Consider the following 16,742-nt stretch of genomic DNA (forward strand, 5'->3'; position numbering starts at 1 on the left):
AAAGGTTCTGCAACCAATATTAGTGAAGGTTGCCAATAATTGTTTTCTGGGGTACATTTTGTGTTTGTATTATTTCACTATTATGCAAATTTTGTTTTTTTTCTTTTGTTCAGTAACCTTGGACATTTTATTAAAATATTCTGGTTATACAAAACTGGTTAACTTGCATTTATTTCTGAAGATATCCTGAGTTATGTACTGTACAATTCACGGGTGCCAATAATTTTGACCAGGACTGTATTTTGCCAGGCTCTCTCCCTAGTGGAGGTCTGCTTTTGAGAAAACAAAATAGAGATGATGTGTGTTTGTCTTTCCATTAAAGCAAGTGCTGTTTATTTGCACTGTGGACAGAGTCTGCCGCCCTGTCCCATATGCCACCCAGTCCCGCGGGGTCCCCGCAACATGCTGCACCCACACTGTCACAACCCCGCTGCACTACGTGGGACACATCACAATCTGACGCAATTTGTGGAGCAGTTGGAGTTGAAGAGCTTGCAAGACAGATACAGAGAGAGAGAGAGAGAGAGAGAGAGAGAGAGAGAGAGAGAGAGCGCACACACACACACACACACACACACACACACACCTCCTCCCCTCCATACTCGGATCAGAACTCTGGCAGTCTGGTGAACATTTTCCTGAGTGACAGGATCTTCTCGGGCTGCGGACTGACAGTTTGATGGACGGATAGGGTCTTTGGGATTCCTTCCAAGTATGCAGCTTTGGGAACCTTTGCAGCTATGGTAGCTAACATATTATCCAGTCATTTGTTTTCTATTTATACCAAAACGTTTCCGAGTCTTGCGCGATGGAGTCTGGAGCGGGACGAGGAGATGGAATCCACCGTGCGCTTTGGAGACCGAGGTTTGAGCTTTAAAACTTTATTCCTTTACGTATTTGCGTGTCGTTTTCGATCTCAAGCGGTCGCGGTGATTACTTTGTTTCTTTTACCGTGCACTGGTTGCATCTGCACGGATGCAGCTGTGAGTGAGCACATGTTTTTACGCATCTTTTCCACCGAAATGCGATCGCTTACCGTTACCGGTGGAGATCATACAAGACGTAAAACAGTCTGAGCCTAGGGGCTGGCTTGGTTAGTCTAAAATAAAACATCGTGATTTCCCAGTAACAATTATCTTGGCCTGTTATTCCAATGATATTTTCTAGAATGTCCTTTCATATTAGTGAACTGATAATTACTATTTTTTAAATGTTCATCTGTAGGTCGCCTGTTGTTTGGCTTGAATTGGACGCATGGTTCCGTACAGCACCGGTGTCGGCTCCTCAAATCAAATATGTCTTTTGCTGAAATTTACACATGGTGTTAGATGACCAAATTTCCAGAACCAGGCTGTAAAATCGGCGTGCGCCGGGCCTGAGGCGGGATTTCAGTGTCAGTAAATTGCATTCTAACTCAGCTTAAAGAATCAACTCATGAACGGATTAATGACTGAGGAGGAATGTTTCAATATTGGCCCCTGAACCGGGCTTTACATCAGGCAGCGCCCGTGGTTCCACCGCTCTAATCTTAAAAGCGAAACCGAGAGATTGACAGGACAATAAATGGGTTTAACTCAATTTTTTTTTGTGAGAAGTTTTATGCTAAAACTCAGTTGTGTCTGGCTGAGCTCAGAGGCTTGTTAGATAAAGGCTGAAATATTCCTGATAGGTCAATAAATGAAAGAAGAATGGGACATAAAGGGCCTCCCTTTAAAAGTTAAGGTTAAACTGCTCATAGTTTAGGCCTGTCCTACATTTAAGTAAGACAGCCAAGGCCAACGGTAGCTCAGGTAGGCCTCCTACTTTTGGTTTAGACTTGAGGACTTAAGAAGACACTCCTCATGACTATTCTGAACTGTCAAAACATGTCCATAAAACTTAGCTCAGACTGGGGACGGGCCCTGTGCTTGTTGCTTACACATTAATCCCCGTGCTAGATGTTGGCCGACCTTTGTTGACCTCTGCAGGGTGGCGGGTTTTCTCCCATGCTAAAATCTACGGAGGCAGGATTTTGAAAAACCGGCGGAAATGCCTCTCTCTGCCGGCTTTTCCTGCGGGAAGCAGCAGAGCTGTGATCTAAACTTGGAAAGTGACGAAAGGACATGAACAGGAACTCCAGACATTTCCCAGATATGCAGCCCGGAGAGCTTCATTGTTCTGTTAACATCATTAGTTTTTGGAAATAGGTCACTTTGGACTTCATTTCATAACTTATATCTACAAAATGTTTCACATAGAAGACCTTCATGTCTAGAGTGGATTACTGCATTGAATGTTTCCTTCTCATATCCCAATCCAGTTTAGTTTCTCAGTACAGATTTCCCACACTTTTTTTAATGGATCCCATAATCTAACTATAACAGTGCCCTCAGGTTACCTTAGTCATGTTACAGACAATGACGGGACATGATGCCAAATAACACGCTATTCCAATAAACACTTACCTGTCTGCAAATTTGTATCAATACAAGTGGTTTTACGTTGGCCCAACAACGTGTAGCTGAGTCATTGCAACGTTTATACTGTTCAGACTAAGTCTGTACTAGTTACAGCTCAGAGTATCAGGTGATACCATGCTGCATAATTAAATCTGCAACATGTCAGTGCAGCTTCTGAAAAATGCCTGTGGCAGGAGTGACAAGCAGCTGTTTGATGATACTTTCTAAAGTTTACGTTTTCAGTCTCCGATGCCTTAAATAAACGGGCCAATTGCAGATTTTATGGCCCTTGGTGAAACTGTAAATGATAGCTCTGGTATATTTCAGTTGCAGTATTTTTTCCTAGTCTCACTCCGTCTTGTCCACAGATGTGTGTCACAGCAAAGTGTGATCATGTGCTGGCTGGTTCACCTCAGTGATGACTTAGTGTTGGTCGAAACTGCGGATAAGCAGAATCACTCAAGCTTCCTGTCACACAGGTCAAGTCCTGAATTCTCAATTTGTTTTGTTGTTGTAGAAAATAATGAATCCTTTTTGATGCATTTTCCCTCTGACCTTATTCTAATCTTAGTGTCCGTTGGATTTATTTGTGCCTCTGGTCTCTTTTTTCTATCAGTGCAGTCGAAAACGACATCCATGCTCCCACTATTTCTCCCCTCTGTGAGAGCACCACACTGTGGTGGCCACAAGCCTTACAACAGTTTTGTGAACTTTAGACCTAGAAATAGAAGCAGGACTTCATATAAAATGTGTTTGTCTGGTCTCTTGCAGTTCAGTGGGTGCTCTCATATATATATATATATATATATATATATATATATATGTGTGTGTGTGTGTGTGTGTGTGTGTGTGTGTGTGTGTGTGTGTATATGTATCTGTGTATATCTGTGTATATATGTATCTACCAATCTAGATATAGATAGATAGATAGATAGAAGCTGGATAGCTGGCTTTGGCGCAGGAGGTCGGGGGTTCAAATCCCGGCCAGGACAGGGAAGATGGCACCCAAAGATCAACTGCTAAGTGAATACCTCAGGCAGCAGAAACCCGATGATGCAGAGGAGGAGGAGGAACCATCATGGAGGGACAAGCCCCCACCAGTGGCTGGAAAAGGCTGGACTGAAGGACAGCACAGAAGCACTAACCATGGCAGCACAAGAACAGGCACTCAGTACAAAATCAATAGAGGCGGGGATCTACCACACCAGACAGGACCCCAGGTTCAGGCTGTGCAAAGATGCTCCTGAGACAGTTCAGCACATAGTAGCAGGGTGTAAGATTCAGGCAGGAACAGCGAACACCGAACGCCATAACCAAGTGGCTGGCATAGTGTACAGGAACATCTGCACTGATTATGGGTTGGAAGTCCCAAGGTCACAACAGAAAACACCTCCTAAGGTGGTTGAGAATGACCAAGCCAAGATCCTGTGGGACTTCCAGATCCAGACTGACAAACAGGTGATGGCTAACCATCCCGACATCGTGTTGATCGACAAACAACAGAAGAAGGCAGTAGTGATAGACGTAGCGATCCCAAGCGACAGCAACATCAAGAAGGAGGAACACAAGAAGATCGAAAAATATCAAGGGCTGAAAGAGGAGCTAGAAAAGATTTGAGAAGTAAAGGCAACAGTGTTGGCAGTGGTAATTGGAGCACTGGGTGCAATGAAAATGTTGTGACTGAACAGGGGACGAAGGATTTTATTGGTTTTCTCCCTCAATGGCAGTATTTACAAAGAATTATGTGTTTGATTTTGAAAGGTCATCACACCCATCATATCATCTTTTTGCTCCTTAGGATGTGTGTGTAAAAGTGGACAGACAGGGGCCAATCATGGAGCCTGAGCTGAACTGCAGCTCCCACTGCAGCTCCCCGCTTTGCTTTATCCACTCGGGAGTCAACAGGCAGGAGGGCCTCGACATTCTGCAGAAACTATGCAGTCTCAGCAAGGTAATTTCTCTCTGTCTACTGTGCACACACACAACCTCACATGCACATAAACACACACGCATGATGTTGAAATTCAACACTATCAAGTATTTAAATATAGTGAACATATGCTATCTGACGCATGCAAGTGCCATGTGCACACATACACACACATTTGTCTGTGTATAACTGTATACGCATATGCACACACAAATGGAAGATCCACACAGTGCTGACATATGGCCAGGCTCATACATATACACATGTTGGCAGACGTGGCTTAATGACATCCAGGAGAACTGACCAACAGAATATTTTTGGCCCCTCGCAAAGGTTAAAGGGTTAAAAGATATATCCTGTAGGGTTGATATAGATATTTCAGTTGAATATGTACTGTAGTCTACTATTTCGACTCTGCAAATTAATCAAATTTTGTTAACAAGGCTTTTTTTACAAGACTGATTAATGACAAGACTTAAACAGTTTAATCAACATCAGACTAACTTTTCTATTGATGTTGGTGAATTTTTTGAATTTCTGTAACTAAATGCACCGTCTTGACCATCTTGTCAGACCATCAGACCAGAGAATCTTACTTCTCACAGTCTGAGAGTCCTTTAGCTGCTTTTCTGCAAATTCCAAGTGTGTTTTCATTTTTCTTTCACTGAAGAGAGGCTTCCGTCTGGCCGCTCTGCCTTAAAGCCCAGATTAGTGGAGTGCTGCAGTGCAGTGATGGTTGTACTTCTGGAAGTTTCTCACAGGATCTCTGGAGCTCAGCCAGGGTGACCATCAGGTTCTTGGTCACCTCTCTTACCAAGGCCCTTCTCCCCTGATTGCTCAGTTTGGCCGCTGTGCTCTTGGGAGCCTGCAATGCAGCAGAGCATTTTTTTTTTTTCTTGCCTTCCCCAGAAATGCGAATTGACCTGAGCTCTGCAGGGAGTTCCTTCGACGTCATGGCTTGATTCTTGCTCTGATATGCATTGTCAGCTGTGAAGCCTTTCTATATCGACAGGTGTGCCTTTCCAAATCATGTCCAATCAATTGAATTTACCACAGTCGGACTCCAATCGAGGTGAAACATCTCAAAGCTGATCAAGAGAAATGGGAGGCTCCTGAGCCAACAAAATGTGAAAAAAAAAGGGAAGGTATCTGAATACGTTCCGAATGCACTTTATATCAAATGAAAACATACTAGAAGTTTGGTATTAATCCCCTCAAGAAGTCAGTTCAATGGTAGAGATCAGGGTAATGGGGAAGGACTAGTGAAGCTATGTTTAGTATCGTCTCGGTCACTGGTGCCTTTTAGGACAAGAGTCAGTAGAGATCAGCAACATGAGGCCGGCACAAGAGAGTGTAATGTGACTTTCCAAATAGAAACTAAAGTAGCAGAGGAACTGTGTCAGGGAATACAAACACTTTCCTTTCCTCTCCGTGCTACACCACATAGAAACGAGGTGAGTTATCTCTTTGATTTCATCTTCACCCGAGCGGAAGGGAATCTTGAGCTGCACTGTGTTTGCTTTGTTATGGTAATGGATTATGTGGACAAGATAGCATTTTAATCTACTGTTTGATTTTATTTTAATGTCTTTATTAATGTGTGTTTAACTCAAGTGACATGAAAACTGTCAGCTAAAATGAAACATCCTTTGATGAAATGTAACACCGTACGTTTGTTACTATTCATGGAAGCAGACAGCTCAACGGGCACAAATGTTTCTAGAACTAATAGTATAGTAAAAAATATATATAAAAGGAAAAGAGACAACTTATTCCCTAAAAACCCACCTGCTTTTCTGTCTGGATCTGTTCCCAGGTATGGCTACTGCTGGCAGTCTGCTGTCTATGGAGCAGCTTCTTTGTCCCATCTGTCTTGATTTGTTCAACCAGCCAGTCTCCACTATTTGTGGGCACAACTTCTGTAGGGATTGCATACAAGGATACTGGCAGGATGCTAATCTGTCGCAGTGCCCCATGTGCAAGCATGAGTTCTACAGGGGGCCTGAGTTCAAAGTTAACACATTAATTTCAGAGGTGGCCTCTCAGTTCAAGAAGTCGTTGGCAAAAAAGGGCAAAAAAAGACAAAAATGAAGCCGACACTGTGGACCAATATTCAGGCCATGAAGGTGACGTTTCATGTGATGTGTGTGTTGGAAAAAGAGTCAAGGCTCTTAAATCCTGAATAGAATGTTTGGCCTCCGTCTTCGAGACTAACCTGGAGCCCCATTATGTTCTAGGTACCTTCAAAAAACACCACCTGATTAATCCCATGGTGAACATGCAAGACAGAGTGTGTAAAAAGCACGAGAAAAACTCCTGGATCTGTTCTGTAACACTGACCAGACATATGTGTGCCAGACCTGCATCAAGAGAGACCACAAGGCTCATCACACCGTTCCTATAGAGGATGAGAGCAGAGACAGGAGAGCTCAAATTGGAAGGATAAATGAAGAGGTGGGAAAAAAGGATCCACAGTCAACTGCAGAAAATCAGTGAAATCAATCAAACCGTTAAGGTCAGCAGAGGAAACACAGAGAGATTGAGGAGAGTTTACAAGCCTTCACCAAACTGCTACACCTCATCCAGAGAGGCCGCTGAAGTGGTGGAGGTGATTATTGCAAAGCAGAGGCAGGTTGAAGGCAGGGCCAGCGGAGTCATCATGGAGCTGGAGCAGGAGATCGATGAGCTGATGCATGGAAGCACAGAGCTGGAGCAGCTCTCTCAAGCTGAAGACGACATTTACCTTCTCTAGAGCTTCCAGCTTTCTCCACACTGCCGGCCGCCAAAGAGTGGTCTGACACCTACGTACAAAGTGCTGAATACGTGGGCACGGTGAGGAGAACAGTCAGGAGAGTAGTGTGTCAGCTAAAGGAGACTGTAAAGGCTGAGGTGAAGAGGCTGTGTGAGAGCGAGTTACTGAGGGCTCAGCAGTGTGCTGTGGATGTAACTCTGGACCCTGACACAGCCCATCCCAAACTGGTGCTGTCTGAAAACAGTAAACAGGTCTATCATGGTGATGTAGCGCTGAGCCTCCCTGACAATCCAGAGAGGTTTTACCCCAGGGTTGGTGTTTCGGGAAAGGAGGGTTTTTCCTCCGGCAGGTTCTACTATGAGGTCCAGGTGGAAGGGAAGACCGAGTGGGATATTGGAGTTGGGCTTGAATCTGTCAACAGAAAGGGAGGGAATATGCTAAACCCTGAAAGAGGCTACTGGACCCTGGGGATGAGAGAAGACGAGAGCTACAGGGCCCTCAGCAGCACTCCTATCTGTGTGCCACTGGTCGAGAAGCCCCTGAGAGTCGGGGTGTATGTGGATCTGGAGTGGGTTACTTTTTACAACGTGGACGCTGCTTCTCATATTTACTCATTCACTGGCTACTCATTCAATGAAAGACTTTTCCCCTACTTTAACCCCCGGCGTAATCATGGTGGCATCAACTTTGCACCTCTGATCATCTTGCCTGTCAATTTCTAAAATCTGCTTTACTGCTTTCATCTATTAAAAAAAAAAAAAAATCGTGTACCAATTTCACATTAAAGGTAGCAAGGCTGTAGCATGATGTTTGTTGCTCGGTTTGCCTTAATAAAGTTTTGTTTACTCAGATGAGCCTTGTCTACTTTTTTTTCCCTTTGTTTTAACACAAGTGAAAGTTTAGAATACATATACACAATAATCAAACAATTTAGGTTTATAAAAGCTACATTTGCAATATTTCATATGTGATTTTTAAAGCATTTGCATGTGCATGTGTGTGTTCAGGTGGCAGTGGAGCTCCCAAGGAGGTCCCTCTCCCCAGCGCTAAGCGCTGTGGTGTGGACGCTGCTCTCCTGTGGCATCCTGCTGGCATTCTGCTTCCTCCTCTTCACCCTGCGCTTCAAAAACAACAGGTGTTGTGCAAAGTGAAACACATACAACATATAAACACAAAGAGCCATTTAATGAAGTTTTATGGATTAATTGTTGCACTTGTTTTATCGTCAGGATTGTGAAGATGTCCAGTCCAAATCTGAATGTCCTGACTCTCTTTGGAAGTCTACTGACTTATAGCAGTGGCTTCTTATTTGCCATTGATGAACGAACACATTCGCAAGGTGGACCATCTACAGCTGTGCTACAAGTAAGCACCCATGTCACCCTCAGTGCTCCATTATATTGCTGGATAAATCATCATTAGATAAGTATGCAGTGCTTTCTCCCACAGGCTCGAATGTGGACTCTTTGTGTTGGCAGTACCCTGGTGTTTGGACCAATTTTGGGGAAGACATGGAGACTGTACAGAGTGTTCACCCAGCGAGTGCCTGACAAAAGAGTGGTAGGCATGCGCTTCAGGCCTCCTGGCGGTCTCATCTGTTTTCAGCATACAAAGTCCAGGACCTTGTACTATTTTTATTTTTGTTACCCAGTCACTCTGGGATGCATAAATTCGATTAATTATTACATTAGTATTTTTTGCAAGGTTATTTAAACCTTTTTAGAATTTATTTTAATTTATTTGGTGAACAGTTTTAAATTGTGGCTGATATTGTGAATCATGTGGAACTAATGCAAACATGGGTTGAAAGGGGTAAAATGGAAAAAAAAAATGCATGACAGACATTTTCAGACCAAGTGGTGCACTGATAGCATCTATTTTTAATTGCTGACTTTCATATCTTCCTTAGTCAACGTATATTATGTAATGTTAATGTCACAATTTTGGTCTCACTTGATTTTGTGTCTGTTTCCTTAATAGTTAGCAGGACATCTCAAACTAATGTGTAGAGATTAATTTCAGTAGAAATTAAGGCCATTCGCCACGGGCAAAGTGATAAGCTTTTTGTGTGGACTCTGTTTTCTGTCTCAGATCATCCGAGACATCCAGCTGATGGGCATGGTGGCTTTGTTGATCCTGGTGGACACGCTGGTTCTCACCACCTGGAACCTCACAGACCCCATCAGATGCTCACGATCTGTCGGAGCTGTTGTCAAGGTAAAACTTAATGGTGATTCTGTGAAGCTGTACAGCAAGTTGTAAAACAAGTTATGAGTTTGTTTGTCTTTTGATAACAGGACAGTGTGGGAACTATAATTGCTGACCGTTTTTTTTCATGTACTTTTTATTGCTGCCAAATTAGGATTATTTGATTTGTATGAAATTGCTGGAAGGTTTGATTACGTGACTACAAAATACAAACTCCCTGATCCTCCTACCTTAATGTAATTATTTACAGTCACATTGGTGACATTGCCGAATATAACTAGGTTTAAACTCACTAACAGAATATTGTTTTGTATGATGTAGGTGGCGGAGAGAGACATTTCCTACTCTTTGTCTCAGCTGGACTCTTGTTCTTCTGTATACTCGAAACTGTGGGCTATCATTATTGCTGTCCAGAAGGTAAGTTATCTCTGTTCTATTCAAATGCAATGATTAAAACCTTACTTTGAGTTATGATAACATGATTTATCTATTTACATAGTACTTAACGTGTTCTCTTTATGCAAAATTACTTTGTTCAAATTTAGAGAATAAAAAACTGAGTTAATCTCAGGTAAAAGAGAGGTTTCTTCATATTACTTAATTTATTTACTTATATATACTAGAAGGACTGCAGATGGTCAAGTCAATATATGCGACATGAACAAGATCAAAACCAACATGTAGACTCAAATCTGGACAATGGATGACATATACATTTTTGAACCAATGTAATTGTTTGAGGTCCTAAGTCTGTCATTAATATATCAAAAAACAAAAGGTATCTCCAGCACTTACAAGAATTTAACAGAACCCAAAAATTACAAAGAGATGGATTTCAACATGTTGCTTTGCATTTTCTTTGTCCTTTGTCTTTACTTTATCCCTGCTTCTCTCTTCAGGGTTGTCTGCTCCTCTATGGCACTTATCTGGCTGGACTGACCAGCAACGTCAGCCACCCTCCAGTCAACCAGTCTCCCACCATCATAACAGCCGTTACTTTAGTCACCCTCTGCTCAGCTGTGGTCGTCCCCGTGTCCATCTTCTTGCAGGCCTGGCCCAACCTAGTCTACAGCACTGTGGCTGGAGCTATCTTCATCTGCACATTGGCCACTAACTGTATGCTGTTTGTGCCTCAGGTTAGAAAAAAACACCCACAGATACATATAGCAGATGAAACTGCTGAGGAAAAGGTGTCTCAGAAAAAAAAAAAAAACACACCATATTTATTTATTTATCTATTTGATCAAAAAAAACAAAACACGTTTCCTTAGCCTTGGAAAAGACCTGAAATTTCCTTGTGTCCAGTGATGACAGTGGTACTTTTGTACCAGCTCTTCAGCACAAACCACAAGGAAGAGGAATTTTATTTTTTAGTCTTAAATGTCAGGCAATCATAGGATACTCTGTCTGGAAACCAGCAACAAACACAGGCATTCAACCAGACAGGCAGAAACTGCAGATAGACAGACGTATGACAAACAGACAGATGAACAACAGATAAGGGGTTTTGACAATACCAGTAAATTCTATGATTGACATTGGTGCCCATTACTCCCTTTTCCATATGCCTGTCAGTTTGCCATATCTATCAGTGGAGTGTGACTCACACAGAAGGTGTTTATGAGTCATAACTACGTAGGCTGTTGCAAACAGGTTTATGACTCTCTTCGTGTCTGGCAGTGGGTTTATGTTATGATAAAGGAATGCATTGGAAAGGAAAAGGAAATATCTGAACAATGAGTAATATGCTCCAATAATACCTGGTCAAAAGGTCCCATGTCAAATGGTCCGGGTAACATTTACCACTACTGTGTGCATTTCTATAGCTGAACGTTAGTGTAAAGATCTGTACTTTCTTTCACCCATCCAAAATGTCATACTCACCACCATGCAGCTGACCCAGTGGCGGCAATTTGAAGAGGATCAGAACAACCCGGGTCAGATGGCAAAGTATTTCAGCAGCCCTAGTAAGAGCCAGCTGTCTGTGTATAGCCAGGATGAGATCTACTACCTGCTGGGGGAGAACAACTCCATGAAAAAACTCCTTAATGAGGTACTGCATCAGTCTTTCACCATACTATCTGCCATTTAATAAGGAGGTCTGATAGGATATCAAATAGAATTTGTGTGAGCATGTCATGTCAAGTGAGCATGTCATGTCATGAACCTAGTTGCTGAATTATCTCATAATGCAACAATTTGTTATTTTAATTTGTTGTCAATCATCCAGACCACACTTCTCTTAAACATTTATTCCTGGTGTTGTTTGCTCTTTGAAAGCATAGCTAGAAATAATGGAGCTCGTTTTTAGTCATACTAGTGGGTTGGCCAATGGCAAAGTGGCAATGTTGATCTGTCGGTCAGTTGGCCCAACCCTTTGGTCCAGACTGAAATATCTCAGATTTTTTTCATGGTCCCCAGAAGATGAATCCCAATGATTTTGGTGATCCCCTGTCAAATTTGAATTTTTCTAATATTTTGGTTTATGTCAGAAAACTGCAAAACTAATTATTCCCATCAGCCTAAGCTGTTCTTTGTGTTTAGTGCTAATAAGCTGATTTTATCATACTAACATGCTCAATTAAGATGCTGAACACGGTAAACATTAAACCTTGTCATTGTTATGCTGATAGCATTTAGCTCAAAGCAATGCAGTGCTTGTTAGCATGGCTGTAGCCACTCTTTACTTTCAGTCGTCTTCTAACACTGATTTTCCATCCAATATAAAACACATCTCAAGGCATAAAATTGCCTATCGTTGATAATTCATTTTAGATACAACGCCTTTTCAAGTCAGGCCAACAGAAGGAAATTGTGGTCTCTTGCTGGCAATAATCCCTCAAAAGCATGTTGCCTGACAGACTTTACTCTGTTATTTTTTACCGTCTTTTCAGAAGGGGTGTCTGTGTTCGCTGAGACTTTCACTTATCAAAATGTAATAGAATGCATTGCAAATTGGCTGGGAATTTCTTTTTAATTTTTACTTTAATTGAGTCGAAAATAAAGCGAAATGACACCGGCTGTTTAACAATATATTGACAGTTTTCTCCTAGCGCTTGACTCTGCTGTTTGTCTCCCTTCAAACCACATCCAGGAAACTGTGCACATTTTGTTTAGAGGAAGACTACACTTCAAGATCCTATTTCTTGTGTTGGTTTTTACAATTTCCAGAAAAACGCTGTGATTGACAGTCTGCAGGAGCAGGTGAATAATGCCAAGGATAAACTCCTGCGACTCGTGTCAGCCAGCCAGACCTGCGAGGACCAGGACATGGACTCTTCTGCCACCAACCTCAACTCCTCCTCCACTCGGACCACAGAGCTTCAGTCTGATGGCCCCTCCTCTTCTTCTCTACCTCAGAGAGACACTAGGTCTCAACTCTCAACCCCTCACCTGACTGCTGCTGCCGTTCAACCGTCTTCTGAGCATCCCACAGCTCCAAACTCCTCGAACCCCATTACTGCTTCCTCCCCTCTCCTCGATGATATGTATGTGGGTGATAATCAAAAGAGTGCGTCTATCTCTGGCCCTACAGACAAAGACACAGCTGAGTCCAGAACAGAAGATGATCTCAAACAGCCTGTGTCCCTCCCGTCTGCTGGATTACTCAGGACAGCAGAGGAGACCGTTAACTTTGTCACTTCCCTACAAGACTGTAGAGGGTTAAACCCCTTTCAGGTTGAAACTTTCGGCAATCACAGTGGCCTAACATCTCAGCTGGAACCAAACGCCAGACCGCCTGGTTTTGTTAGCAGCGAGCAGTTGCAGGAGATCCTCCAGGAGCTGAGCTTGGATGCAGTAACGGAAAGCACACTTCGATCTCCCGGTCAAACAGCCAGGACGCCCTCTCAGCTAAAATTTACAGCAGACTCCACACTCTCCCCTCTCTCCCCGTGGACACCAGGCTGCCCTCATCCTCCTGTTCTCTTCCGTTACCCCAGCATCTCACCCTACGCGATGAGGAAACGTCGGCCGCCCTTCAACTCATCTAGAAGAAGTTTGACCCCTCTCTGCTTCTACACAGGTTGTGGGAAGCTAAGGGAAAACTGTGAACACCCAAATCCAGGCAAGCACCATGATGGGGTCATTGTGGATGGTACCCTCCTCCAGGTTCCCCACTGTGACCTTGAGCTAGAGGAGGAGGAGGAGGAGGAAGCAGAAAGGCAGGAAGTGATGAGAAAATCTCGGAGGTGTGTTTCAAGGTCTCACAGATGTTCAGTGTTGCATTGTGCAGAACACAATCACACAGCGCGACCTGATGTGGAAGCGGTTGGTGATAATGAGCAGCACCACAGACGCATCAGAGACTCCTGTGGGTACTGGGACTCAGACTCAAGCAGCTCAACAGACTATTGTTACTACCACCGTCCATACTGCGACTCCTGCCTGCAGCGTGGCTCGTTCCTGTCCTCTGACAGCTCTTCAGACTCCTCCGACAGCGAGTACGAAGGCTACACCAGCCTCTACCGCTCCCCACACCCTGTGGTATTCAAAGAAGACCTCAAACCCACCTTTGTATGAATACAGGTTTACTGCACTTTACAGGTTCATCCATTTCCACCTCTTGAATTCATTTCCGAAGAACATTAATATTAGCTTTGAGGATAGGACAAAATTTGAGTGTGCATTAGGATATTGTGCATCTATATTGGGAGATAATTTGACAGAAGCTTTCAATAGGAATGTGTTTATCATTCTGTATGAAGAGAGGGTTGGTATTCTTGAATCTTGCATCGTGGGACAGACACTATTAGATTTGTGAGATTTTTTTTGTAGCTCAAAAGCACACAAAGCTGTTTTACTTTTTAATATTTCTGCTGTCAGATGAAAACCCTTACAGTTTGACATTTAGAGTAACAAATAAAAAAGCCCAGAAAGCAAAATTAATGGTTTTCACAGAACAGTTGAAATGTGCATTATATTAGCTATTATGCAGATGTTTTATTTATTTTAATATTTATTAGATGTTTTGGTTTACAGAATTATTTTGTGTCCTTTTTACCATTTTACATTTTCATACATGTAACTTAAAATGTTGCCATGCCATTTTATTGCATAGTCTGTATTTTGTAGTTTGAGTTTTGCTTTAATTTTCAAATGCCCTACATTGTCTACACAACACTCTGCATTTGCTATCACATGCTTCCCATCTACAGCTGGTTTATGAGACACCACACCCTGTCAGAGCACTTGGGGAAAATAGGTCACTGCATTCGCGTTATACTCTTGATTATTTTCTCTGTATTTATTTAATGTGCAAAGGTCACAGTTAGCTGAAATGTATATCACGTGTGTGAGTGTTTAAGTGTGCGTGAGAGAGAGAGAGTACCCTGCTGCCCTTTGATCTTAAAGTCATCACCTGGTTTTTTTTTTTTCTTCTCCTTCAAAAGAAACTCCACACCACGTCATGTTCATTCTGTGTCTTCTCCTGTTTTGACCTATAAAAGAGCAAAACAGAAAGTGTATGGAACGTTGACTTGATGCAGGCCTGAAATAACCTGCAGGGGTATCACAGGGGCAAAAAGGAGCCCCTATTAAGACCAACGTTCTCACATTCCCTCAAAGCATTTTACCTAGAGACTCACAAACCATAAAGGGTTTCTATGCAGGAATGCTAACCTGCCCCAGGTTTGCTGCTGTTATAAGGTTAGATATGCAGCATGTAAGCATATTAAAAGTAGATTTTGACACAAGACCCCTGTCATAAGACAGGGCCTCAAGTTTGGGTGAAAATGCAGGAGCCACCTTAAGGCTCTTACCATTTCAGTTTTTAATTGTAGTGTTGCATAATACTATTTGTAACTGATCAAATTGCCACCAAGCAATTTACATGCAGACAACCTGAGACTTCTGGGGCCCCTAAGTGTCAGTTGACCACCGTGCCCGACTTGTGATGATGAATACAATACTAAATTTGACATTTATTGGCCTTTCCGTGATAAAAGCAATATCTTTACTGGATTAGAATATTTGCCAGCATCCATTTCATGTGACTTTAATCAAGACCAAAATACTTTCTAAAGACAAATTCAAGAGTTTCTATGATCTCTCTTCAACACAGACAAAAAACAAAAAACTTGCCTTTCTCTCTGTCACTCCCTCCCACTATCTCCTCTCTGTGTTTTTTCTCCTCCTCTAATGGGAAAATGTGTGTTTGCCGGGGGAGGTGTTGCTACGAAGGGAAAACGGAGTCTTGCGTTACTTCTGCTCAGCTGCCTGTTTTTGAGATGCTGCTGCTCTCTATTCTGCATATGAACCATTGAAGGGCAGCCTGGGAGAAATTCCCTTTGATATAGAACATAACAGAGTATAAATAAACCACACAAAAGACCAACTAACAGCATCCTTCTACAGAAGGAAAGACTTTCCTGCCAAGCCACTCTGTTTAAGATGAGGAAAACTGGCAAATTGAGGAACTGTGGAATAAAAATAGTTGTCAGTCAATCACACTTATATTTTTTTTCTTCAAATAACACAATAGTCCATGGTTATCCACTACATCATTCAAAATTTAATACAAAATCTTCTGGTTTTAGGTCATCAGAGAAGGATTTCTAATAAGTCACTATTTTTAATGGGTTAAGTTGTAACTAAAGGTTTTATTGATGGTTAATAAAACATCTGCTAATGCTCTGTTGTTCAGTTAAAAGCCATTAATAAGATCATTTTTTGGGTCGCCAGATTGTGAAAAATCTCTTGCTGATTTGACTACTTACTTTGTGAAAAAGAGCCGCAGAAGATTGGGACTGACAGCCATCTATAATAACTTATTAAACATTTATTAAATATATTTGTTTTTAATTATTGGATTACCACAAGTTTGTAACAGTGTTCTTACCAAACAGAAATGAAAAACAAAAGCCACAGCGATTTTTTTTTTTTTACAACTTGGCAACACAAAACTTGCTCTTATTAACTGATATTAAACTGATCTATTAAGCATGACTAAAGGTTCAAGTTCTAGCTTTATTGCAATAGAGGGATGCACAATGAAATGTAACCTTCTTCATACATAAAATGTACAAATAAGTCAAAGATATTAAATTAGAGTAGAATTTTAAAAAGTAATAAAAAACAGAACAGATAAGAGTACACTCCAGTAATAGTACGACATGGCCTGTTGTACAAGATGTGCAAAATAGCAGGAAGTTGCAGTGCAAAGAACTGAGGGAGTAGTGGGACAGAAGGTGTAATAATATAATAATATATTATTAATAATATAATATATATATATAATATACATAATATGATTTCCAATAGAGAAGAGAAAATAAAAATAAAGGATTTTTAAACATTAATAAAGCAATAAATTCCAACTTTATAACCCCTTTATAAATCTTGCCTTATTATAAAGTAGTAGGCTACCGCATAAATGATAATAAGAATAATAAACTTTATTTATACAATAAAGCTT

General features: G+C 41.8%; 1 protein-coding gene across 7 annotated transcripts; it reads left to right on the top strand.

Annotated features, from left to right (window-relative positions):
* Nucleotides 1–621: 621 nt before the first annotated feature.
* gpr156 (G protein-coupled receptor 156) lies at nt 622–16,054 on the top strand. 7 transcript variants are annotated; one of them, XM_040148491.1, is made up of 10 exons: nt 622–864; nt 4,237–4,389; nt 8,128–8,255; nt 8,350–8,485; nt 8,555–8,680; nt 9,212–9,337; nt 9,650–9,745; nt 10,228–10,464; nt 11,223–11,381; nt 12,500–16,054. In XM_040148491.1, exons 2-10 carry the CDS (start codon nt 4,273–4,275, stop codon nt 13,847–13,849), a joined length of 2,475 nt encoding a protein of 824 aa, XP_040004425.1. In that variant the 5' UTR covers nt 622–864; nt 4,237–4,272; the 3' UTR covers nt 13,850–16,054. The 7 variants fall into 7 exon arrangements, with proteins under 7 accessions (XP_040004425.1, XP_040004426.1, XP_040004429.1 ...); XM_040148492.1 differs by having other exon boundaries at nt 8,570–8,680; XM_040148495.1 differs by lacking the exons at nt 622–864; nt 4,237–4,389 and adding exons at nt 5,132–5,513; nt 6,185–6,494.
* The last annotated feature ends 688 nt before the right edge of the window (nt 16,055–16,742 follow it).

The sequence above is a fragment of the Xiphias gladius genome, chromosome 16, assembly GCF_016859285.1.
Source record: "Xiphias gladius isolate SHS-SW01 ecotype Sanya breed wild chromosome 16, ASM1685928v1, whole genome shotgun sequence".
NCBI lineage: Eukaryota > Metazoa > Chordata > Actinopteri > Istiophoriformes > Xiphiidae > Xiphias > Xiphias gladius.